The 11,517-nt window shown below is 40.9% G+C and overlaps 1 protein-coding gene across 2 annotated transcripts in view; it reads left to right on the plus strand.

The window, feature by feature from the left end:
- Nucleotides 1–11,189, plus strand: part of LOC147023547 (uncharacterized) — a 46,981-nt gene extending 35,792 nt beyond the window's left edge. The window contains exons 5-6 of one of the 2 annotated variants that reach the window (XM_085889044.1): nucleotides 6,647–6,863; nucleotides 9,765–11,189. In XM_085889044.1, coding sequence (XP_085745170.1) covers nucleotides 6,647–6,863; nucleotides 9,765–10,525 — 978 coding nt within the window. In that variant the 3' untranslated portion in view covers nucleotides 10,526–11,189. The remainder of the gene's footprint in view (nucleotides 1–6,646; nucleotides 6,864–9,764) is intronic. The other variant, XM_085889045.1, reaches the window with a different exon arrangement.
- Nucleotides 11,190–11,517: the final 328 nt, after the last annotated feature.

An 11,517-nucleotide genomic window follows, 5' to 3' on the forward strand; every position in this document is an offset into this window, starting at 1 on the left:
ACTTGAGCTCCTATCCACCTCCAAGACTTTCATCCGGAGCTTGATGGAGTTCTGCTCTTCCCTCTGGGCTGGCTCCCCGATCTAACATCTTGCTCAGCTTGATGTCATAGAAACCAAGGCTTTCAAGATCAGTAGAATCTCTCACGATGAAGCTGAGTTAATGGGCCAATCACTTCGCCATCGCCAACAGGTCAGTGGTCTCTCTATCTTCTACACCTCATTTCTGGACTTGCCCCTCTGCCCTCTCTGTGCCCACCCCCCCCCCCAGGTGTCTGTAGGCCACACATGGTCCACAAGCAACCGCTCTTAATGAAACTGCCTAAATCCTGAATCACTCTTCACCTCCACTCATTTATTCCTCTTTTTTTCCCCCACCCGTGGAACAAACTTCAACATCCTCTTCGATCTCATTCTTCCCTCCAGGTCTTCAAGACAGCTAGCTGTTCACCACCATATCAAGTCATCCCCCATCCAAAACCATGATCTTTTCTTCACCCGTTAACCTATCCCCACCCCTCCCAAAATTTAGCAAATGTATCCATCTTGTCCACCCTTACGTTCTCCCCTACTCTTCATCCTTGCCTGCATCCCTTGTTTGTCCATCTCTGTCTACTTTCTCCCTCCATCCTGCTGTTGGCATTTACTCATTCTCTTGCTGTTCCATTTGTTATGTTGTGCTCTGATTTGTTCTGTGTCCTCACTCTTCCACAAACCTTGACCATGTATAAAATAAACAAGAATGACCGCACTGTGGTCACAACCTACAACACAAAATATGTATATTTTGCCTCCTTTGTCCACTCAATCCCCTCATCCTAGCTCATGCCCCACATGTCTCTGTAGTGAAAGCTGGGTATGAGAATTAAAAAAAATCATTACCCATGGCTCAGTTGGTTCATAAAAAACATATACTGGTAATTTGAGGAATGGGACCGCCATTAAATTTGAGGTATAAAACAATCCAACTGAGTGAATTGGCTTTAAAAATCTTGCAACAGGCCAATTGGGAGACACCCACTTATTTCAAGCACTCTTAAAAGATGAACAGAGCAATTGGGGAACCTACATTTACTGTGCTATTGAAAGATTAACTCGACACCACTTATTCATGTCAACCTCCACCACGGTTATATCAAAACGAGCTGATTCATCGCAGTAAAATCACAAATATCTGATTGATCACAGTTATATCAGAACGAGCTTATCCATCACGGTTGTATCAAAACGAGCTGATTCATCACAGTTAAATCAAAAATAGCTGATTGATCACAGTTATATCAGAACGAGCTGATCCATCACGGTTATATCAGAATGAGCTGATCCGTCACGGTTATATCAGAATGAGTTTATCCATCACAGTTATATCAGAACGAGCTGATCCATCACGGTTATATCAGAACGAGCTGATCCATCACGGTTATATCAGAACGAGCTGATCCATCACGGTTATATCAGAACGAGCTGATCCATCACGGTTATATCAGAACGAGCTGATCCATCACGTTATATCAGAATGAGCTGATCCGTCACGGTTATATCAGAATGAGTTTATCCATCACAGTTATATCAGAACGGGCTGATCCATCACGGTTATATCAGAACGAGCTGATCCATCACGGTTATATCAGAATGAGCTGATCCATCACGGTTATATCAGAATGAGTTGATCCGTCACGGTTATATCAGAATGAGTTTATCCATCACAGTTATATCAGAACGGGCTGATCCATCACGGTTATATCAGAACGAGCTGATCCATCACGGTTATATCAGAATGAGCTGATCCATCACGGTTATATCAGAATGAGTTGATCCGTCACGGTTATATCAGAATGAGTTTATCCATCACAGTTATATCAGAACGAGCTTATCCATCACGGTTGTATCAAAACGAGCTGATTCATCACAGTTAAATCAAAAATAGCTGATTGATCACAGTTATATCAGAACGAGCTGATCCATCACGGTTATATCAGAATGAGCTGATCCGTCACGGTTATATCAGAATGAGTTTATCCATCACAGTTATATCAGAACGAGCTGATCCATCACGGTTATATCAGAACGAGCTGATCCATCACGGTTATATCAGAACGAGCTGATCCATCACGGTTATATCAGAACGAGCTGATCCATCACGGTTATATCAGAACGAGCTGATCCATCACGTTATATCAGAATGAGCTGATCCGTCACGGTTATATCAGAATGAGTTTATCCATCACAGTTATATCAGAACGGGCTGATCCATCACGGTTATATCAGAACGAGCTGATCCATCACGGTTATATCAGAATGAGCTGATCCATCACGGTTATATCAGAATGAGTTGATCCGTCACGGTTATATCAGAATGAGTTTATCCATCACAGTTATATCAGAACGAGCTGATCCATCACGGTTATATCAGAACGAGCTGATCCATCACGGTTATATCAGAATGAGCTGATCCATCACGGTTATATCAGAACGAGCTGATCCATCACGGTTACATCAGAATGAGTTGATTCATCATGGTTTTTGTATACCTTGTCCTGGCTTGTATGAGAGCTAACACACAACGCACAGCAAGGGGAACATGAGACAAGAGGGGCGGGAGTGGGAAGGACAAAACAGTGGGGAACAGAGACATTAGGAGATCTGTGGAAGGGAGAGGGATGGGGCAGGGAACACGGGGAATACAAGATGGACATTACAGGGACTTTCAGGAAGGAAAGCAGGGAATTTGAAGGAGGTGGGTTTGTGGTGGATTGACGGGGGTAGAAATGATCGAGGTTTTGGATGGGGGACGATCACAGGTGGTGGGGAACAGCTGCTTTGAAGGCCCTGGAGGGAAGAATGTGATTGAACAGAGTGAGGGAGTTCATTCCAAAGGTGGGGGAAAAAGAGGAAAGAAAAACTGAAGGTGGGCAGTGATTCATGATTTTGGTAGTTTTACTAGAAGAGGGTTGTTGGCGGACTTTGACCACCCTGCGGAAATGTGGAGGGGAGAAATCGCAGACAGAGTGGGGGGGGGGGGCAAGACCAGAGAGGAGACGGTGGAAGACAGAAAGACCACCGACCTGCCTGTGGTGAGAGAGTGAGAGGCTCATAGGTTCAGCCTCATCGCATGAGATGCCAATGATCCAAAATGCCTTGGTTTCTACAGCGTAAAGCCGAGAAAGGTGAGCGACAGGACCACCAGCCGAGAGGGAGAGCAGTACTCCATAACGATCTGGACGAAAGCTTTGTAAGTGGTCAGGAGCTCAGGAGGGCCGAGGAAGGACTTTTTAACGAGGGAGGTTCCCAGTCGGCGACTGGCTTTGGAGGCCATGTTTGAAATGTGGCTTTCCCAGGAAAGATCATGGCAGATAGTAAGACCCAGAAGCTTGAAAGAAAGGACTTCTTCCAGAGGATTGTTGAGAAAGTAGATGGGGGAGGGGGGGATTCCAAACAGTCCTTTCGGAGAGAAATTGTGAGAGTGGGAAATTTGTCATGGTTATATCAGAATGAGCTGATTCGTCACGGTTATATCAGAATGAGCTGATTCGTCACCATTATATCAGAATGAGCTGATTCGTCACGGTTATATCAGAATGAGCTGATTCGTCACGGTTATATCAGAATGAGCTGATTCGTCACCATTATATCAGAATGAGCTGATTCGTCACGGTTATATCAGAATGAGCTGATTCGTCACGGTTATATCAGAATGAGCTGATTCGTCACGGTTATATCAGAATGAGCTGATTCGTCACGGTTATATCAGAATGAGCTGATTCGTCACCATTATATCAGAATGAGCTGATTAGTCACCATTATAGCAGAATGAGCTGATTAGTCACCATTATATCAGAATGAGCTGATTAGTCACCATTATATCAGAATGAGCTGATTCGTCACCGTTATATCAGAATGAGCTGATTCGTCACGGTTATATCAGAATGAGCTGATTCGTCACGGTTATATCAGAATGAGCTGATTCGTCACCATTATATCAGAATGAGCTGATTCGTCACGGTTATATCAGAATGAGCTGATTCGTCACGGTTATATCAGAATGAGCTGATTCGTCACCATTATATCAGAATGAGCTGATTTGTCATGATTATATCTGAATGAGCTGATTCATCACGGTTATATCAGAATGAGCTGATTCGTCACGGTTATATCAGAATGAGCTGATTAGTCACCATTATAGCAGAATGAGCTGATTAGTCACCATTATATCAGAATGAGCTGATTAGTCACCATTATATCAGAATGAGCTGATTCGTCACCGTTATATCAGAATGAGCTGATTCGTCACGGTTATATCAGAATGAGCTGATTCGTCACCGTTATATCAGAATGAGCTGATTCGTCATGGTTATATCAGAATGAGCTGATTCGTCACGGTTGTTTCAGAAGGAGCTGATTTGTTGCATGGTCATTGATTGTTTAACCCCAATATGGGGCTGTTCAAAAAATACATAATGCTATTTCTTTTTACTAATTTGACCTTCTGACATACCATGCATTCTGACTGGCTTGAGTAAACCTTATCAGTTATAATATCAACAAGTGAAATCCTTGAATACAGCATCTGTGGTGAAGCAAATGAGTACACTAATGTTAAAATATGCAATTTATGCTTTTTCAGTTGAAAAACAATTAAAAAGCATACTTAATATTTGAAATTTAAAAATCTTGTTATTATTGTGATAAGCACCTTTATATATAACAGAAGGAATGAAACTGTTCGATACAGCATTGCAGGGGGCCGCAAAAGAATGATGTAAAAATAATAATAATCATAAAGTTAATGTACAGACAAACAAATGACGAGTAAAATGTAAGCTTTGCTGATGAAAAGATGAAAGCAAAGCTAAAATATTTGTTGAGCAAAACATTGAAACATAGTGGTTACACCAACTACATAATATTAGTTATATTGTTATTATATAAAATATAGACGAACATATTTTGAATTTAAGCATATTTAATTTTTGCATATTTTGAATGTAGAGTACAAAGTTATGAAAATAATTCAAGGTGTCCCTAGTTGAAAGAACCACATCACTTTGCTACCAATATCTGCCATAATTGTAAGTAAATTTCAACTACTAATGCATGACGAAACACTTGTTTATGGCTAATGTTAAAGAGAATGATGGCATAAGAAGAACTTAGCTTTCAGCGTTCGGCGCGAAATGCCATGGTGGGCAGAAATGACGTCTTTCGTTCGTTCGTACATGAGAGGGGAGCGTTTCTTGGTTTTTTTCCGTCAAGCAATAAATTCAATGGTTTTCACATATATAACACATTAGTTTCACAAATTTCCATTGAAATACTCAGGTATTTCCGTCAATTGTCGCCATTTCCGTCTAAGTTATGCACTGCCATCTACCGGACGGCCGTCATTGGCTCACTTGAGGCACGTGGGGGGGGGGGGGGACACCGGGTACATTTCAAACTCGGTGCAATTGTATACAGAGCACGCGCTGTAATAAATGGGCGGCCGTATCATTTAGTCTGGGTGACATGGTGAGTGGAGTCAAGTGACTGATGTGGATGTGGTCCAGCAGCTGTCTGATCAAATGGATGGACATTTCAAAAATCGACCCTCAACAAGATCCCCAATGACAGCAACACCAATGCAAAGCTTTTGTAAACCTGCGACATGTCCCAGGTAAAAATATAAAAATTTGGGATATTTGTTCTTAAAATAAAAACATTTATTTTGTATCTAAACAATTGGGGCAAGGTCTGTCTTCCATGTACTTGTTTGGCTTCCAAATCTCTTGATTGTTCAGACCACTCTTAATGTGTACATGTGTAATTTCTGAGCCAATCAGACTGATAAAGGCCATAGAATATGGAAAGAAGAACTGTCACAAGAACGTTACAGTGGGTTTTTGGTCTCTTGGCAGATTGAGAGAACTTCAAGAGCAATTGCTATATGGTGACTGGCATGAACCTCATTGATGGTTGATGGCAGGAATTTATAACTTGGCCAGGGTGCCAACAATAAATTTCCGATTAACATCTACTAACAATATAATGGAGTGGAACACAAACTTTACAGCTTAAAGGCAACTGTGCTATGTCTGGACAATCTTGCCAGACCCATCCACTCTGAAATGGCTATGATAGGGACAGGGAACCCTCTTAGAAGGTGTGGCTTACTGTGCCCTCTTTAGAAGGTGTGTATTTGCCTTCCACACCAATCATGGCCCATCATTACCAGAGTCATATCACGACCCATTAACAAAGTGCAATTATATTCTGTTTATTGACATGTCTGTGAAATTAAGTTTACAAATACTCTAATTTACACCAATTTAGGGGGTTTATTATTTTTTTTGTAAAGTGGTTCAAACTCGTGGAGAAGCTTTGTACAAAAGGAACGTTCAGGACATGGGAATAAGAAGATAGTGTACTTCTCATTAATTCCAAAAGCAACAGTAGACAATGGACAAAACAGTGCATATTATAAGGGATTTGAACCTCGGATGGGATCCCAACATCATGAGCTATATGTTCAAGAGGGAACGTAAAACAGGCCAGCCCATTGCTACATTGCGTTAAGAATTGCTTTCCTGCTTGACTAATGTAATTTTGTTACTGACAATTTTGTTACTGATATTTACTGATAATGACAAATTTAATGCTTGTTTTTCCCAAGGTCTCCAACTGGTTTGCAAATGCCCGTCGCCGCCTCAAGAAGGGAGAGAAGGGCATGTTCCCATCAGATGAAAATACAGCCTGCCCAGAGGCAGTTCGCAATGCAGGAAATGGAGATGAGCCAAGAGGTAAAGGAAAACTTCAAAGTCGTTCTCAGCCCTACATAAGGGTATCAACCTGGGTGGTCCAGAAAATGATGGGTTTTTTTTTCTTTGCAGGTGAGCATCGATTGCTCGTGCCATACATCACATCACATATTAAAAGAGTGTTGTAGAAAGTCTTTTCAGTACATTTTTGGACATGCCAGCTAAAGGTCGTTGATCAAGTGCAAGACAGAAGAGTAGAGAAGTGTTCTCATATTATTTTTCTCTACAAGAGTGAGAAAAGAGTGCGATTGTGACGTGACAACAGTACCGAGTTTTCTTTGGTACAAGACAGGGCACCATATACAGAAACACGATTCTTCAACTTCATAGATAATTTGAAGAGGAAGACACTGTGATTGGACCAAAGAAGCCTCAGCAAACACCAGAATGCATGTCAGAAAGGGTTGTAACACTTTGACCTCTAATAAATTACAGTCCTACCAAATCAACCAGAAAGGTAAATCAGCAATTAGGAATTTAGTCGATCACAGTTTCTCTACAAGACAATCTTTATATATATATATATATATATATATATATATATATATATATATATATATATATATATATATATATATATATATATATATATATATATATATATATTGTGATGTATGGTGCTAATAATCACTGCTTACCAAATGGCAAAGAAAGAAAAACATAATAATTTCCTCAGCCACTTTGTCATTGATGGAAGATTAATTTTTATGCTTTCGCTGACGAAGTCACCAGAGGCATTATGTTTTGGGTTGTCTGTCCATCCGTACATATGTTTGTCCGTGCTCATTTTCTCTTTTCTCTGCCACTGCTTATCCGATTGCCAAAATTTTTCACCATCCATGCAAATACTCATGTGGAATATTTTAATGATAAGTATGATGTCATACGTCACATGGTGTGGCAGCTATGTTGGAAAAAAGGAAAAATTTTCGACTTTCTATCTCTGAAACTTTCTTTCTCCAAAAAAAAAAACTTTCTATCTCCAAAACTGTTCCATGGAAGAAATTGAAACTTGGCACATCAAGTACTCCCTGTGGGAAATAAGTGGGATTTATTTTTTGACATGTCATCGCTGGCTTCGTTATGACGTCATAATTGCATACGGCAAACGCTTTATCCAATCAGTATAAAAAATGTTGAGGGTCATCGAGGGCTAAATTGTATGGGAGAAAAAACTTGATGTCATCAGTCAGAGGAATTGGCAGCCATATTTTTTATGTGAGCAGAGGCATATCTGGCAACATCAGCACATCAAAGAGTGCCCTTCTAGTTCCATTATTAAATGATCAACTTGCACTGCAACTTTTGTTCGAAGGTTTTCAGTATCAACTATTGCTATGAACAATACTGAAATGGCTTGTTCAACTTTGTGATAATCCTTATGTCCTCTCTTTACACATTGTTAAGGCCTAAGTCACATTTGCTCTACGGCGAGGATACGGCCGTATGCCCTCTGAATTGACAGAAACGTGCGGCGGCCGCAGAGTTTCTGCAGTGGCCTCAGGGTGGCTCTATACCGTTTGGCTATATTTTACAGGCCGTAGGGGTCGCCATGGAATTATAGCGCAGAGTTATAACTTTTTTCATTTTTACGTTCGCCGTAGCAATTCGACAAGCCGAAACAAAAGAACTGGTTAAAAAAAAAATTATTGTTACCGTCCGTCTGGCCGCACGTCGGGCCACTTGTTACCGTCCGTCTGGCCGCACGTTCGCCTTAGGGCCCCCCTGCGGTCGCCTTGCGGGCACCTTGCGTCTGCCTTGAAAATTATATGGCCGCCGCAGGAACGCCCTAAGGTCACCGTGCGACATCAAATCAAAGACCGTACGCCACTCCCACGTTTTCGGTCTCCATAATTTATAAATATGCCGTACGGCTCCCCGAAAAATAAAAACATATCTGACTGCTACATTGTGTGACCGTGGAAATACTGCGGCTGCCCTATAATTGCTAGTGGACGTAGATTTTGTAGATCTCACGGCCACCGTGGCAAATGTGACTTAGGCCTAAACAAACTGATTCCATGTTGTATTTATATGAAACATATATGTGAGAAAATTACACACCCAGATCAGGAATCAAGCGCAGGTGAACCGTACCAGTGCTCTGCCATCTGAGCTGTCTGGGCAACACACCAGCTAAGCACACAATTCTGCCACATAAAGAAATACCACTCTATTTCTGCCGCTGCTTCTGGGAGACTCACTGCCAACCATAGGAGCAGAAATGGCTTGTCCACAAGAGGGTCTTATAAATTGTATTTATATGTTTAAAATGTATCTCATTTTTGTATGTTATTCATTCAAGAATATGAGCTATGGTATGACAGAGTTACATTTATAGCTCTGTACATACTTTGAGAATAGCATGTAGCCGTTATTTAGCACCATCTTTAAATGGTGTTCGAATGAAATTGCCACTTCAGTTCTTTTTCACCCTTGCTAACTCCATAACACCTTTTACTTCTCACCACTCCTCTTCTCATACATCAATGTATTTATGTATTTTTTGTCTGTATTTTCCCTTTTACCCCCACATCTGTCTGTCAACCTGCCACCCTCTGTCATTTTGCTTCTCCATGAGCTTTAACTTCTGCAGTAAAAAAATAATAATGGAGGGAACAATTGACCGACATCCCCAAAGTTGTTGGTTCAAATGTGGTGAAAGAGAGCAATATTTAAGTTACGGATTACAAACTTTTGGAAACACAGCCAATCTCAAGAGAATTGATTATGAATACCCTCAGAGCAACTTGGGATGAGCACTAAAATGTTATATGGTAAAACGCAGTGTTGCCTAAACCCCAACCACTAGCTGATTACAAAAAAGTTGTCCACCGAACATGCATTGGAAATGTTTAGAAAAGAAAAAACGAACTTAGTTGAAATATTGATTGATGAAAAAAGAAGCCGAGTTGAAATATTGATTCCTTTACTGACACCATTCATCTTTCTTTTATTTTTTAAACCAAACAGAGTATGAAGGTGTAACAGATGATGAGCTGCCTTTGCCGAATTTACAAGACTTTGAAGCAGGGTTTGGTGACCAGAATACATCACAGACAACTGTCATGGAATCCTCTTCAGCACCCAAGAGACAAATGCCAGGCACTCTGAGTACCGCTGAGCTACAAAGCAAGAGAAGCTTGTGCTTTGAAAGAAGCAAAAGCTGTCATGAAATGTGTGATAAGACAGGTGTTAGAACTTCAGAAGGCAAGATGTTTGCAGCTGGTGGAAACTTCGAGCTTTGCACTGGTCTAAGCATGATAAATGCACAAAGTCATCGTCTCTCTTATTTTGTAAAACCAGGAGATGGTGGAATAGAAGTGCACAGAGGAGACGACGAACAGTTGGCGTCAGAATGCATGAGGTCTGGTCAAGCTAATTTGATGTTTAACACAGACGTTGCTCATCGTGATTCTCTTACCAAGAGAGTCAATTCCTGGTCACTGGCTCACCCAGCTGTCCTTTGCTGTCACCAACCATTCTCTGTCTCAAGGGAATCATGCAGCCAGCCATGCAAGTTGCGGGGTTGGGTGGACGGCGAGCTCCAGGCCGAGCCATGCCAGCGACGTGGAATGCCCATGACGCATACTACGGTTCCTATGAATTTTGTGGTCTCTCCTAACATCAGCACAGGCTGTTCAACCAGTAAACAGGTTTTGGCCTGCTTGCCCATGTCAGACATACTGCCCCCTCCATTCAATTCCAGTGCACCCACTCTAAAAGCTGATTAAGTTCACAGAAGCTGCCAACAATAGTTATCTGGAAGATAATTTTCACCGATTTTGAGTACATATATCATGTTAAAGCAAATCATCTTAATTTGTATCACTGCCAAAGAAGTAAGATGAACAGATCCAGATTTTAAAAATTTATTTAAGAGGGTGATGTGCTAGCAGCAGGTTGTGAAAGGTTTTGAAAAATTTTCCGGTTCCAGGGTCACTTTGTGTTGTGTAAGAACTGTAATCTTATTTGAAGTGGCAACTGCGGTGATATTATTTGAGAGAAGCAGAACACGAAACTGTTGACCCAAAAAGGAGGCATTGAATTTAACTTTGAGATTATGATACAAAACATAGTATCTCTTCTTGGGAAATTACTCTTGTCTAAATTAATGGCTACTTACCTGCTGGAAATAACCAATAAATTAAATTATCAAATGAGGTTAAGAATTACTACGTGAATGACACTGTAACCTCTGAAATCATAAAAGCTTACAAGGGGCCTTATCAGTCACGTTGTTGTCCTAAACTTCCACTAATGAGAATCTTCCCAGCTAATTGCATGGATTTTTTTTTCCCGGTGGGAATGGGTGTGGTGCGGTGTATGTTTTAGAAAACTTTAGGGTACCCTTTTGGATGTCAATCGGTAATGGAGTTGGAGGAGCGGGGGAGGGGGCGGGGGGGAGGGTTGCAATTTCCTAATCAACACCCCCCAACACCTCCTTTGGATCTGCCCCTGAGTAATATTTGGCCATATCATGATTATACAGCTTGGATTTCTTAACTGCTCATTGTATATTTGCAAAAAGCATGATTCAAAATTTCCTCTGTTTATTAGTGGTGACTTTGATAAAAACGTTTAACTTTGTATTTTTAAAAGTATTGCATTCGGATGAGTCTTCATTAATGACAGCTCAACATGTCTTCATTTAAATCATTGTGGATATTTCACAGCTCGGTATGTTTAAGAAGAATGCTGATTGAAAAACGTCTTATAAACATAA

Source organism: Eptatretus burgeri, chromosome 7 (assembly GCF_056783735.1).
Source record: "Eptatretus burgeri isolate ZD-2024b chromosome 7, Ebu_testis_v1, whole genome shotgun sequence".
NCBI lineage: Eukaryota > Metazoa > Chordata > Myxini > Myxiniformes > Myxinidae > Eptatretus > Eptatretus burgeri.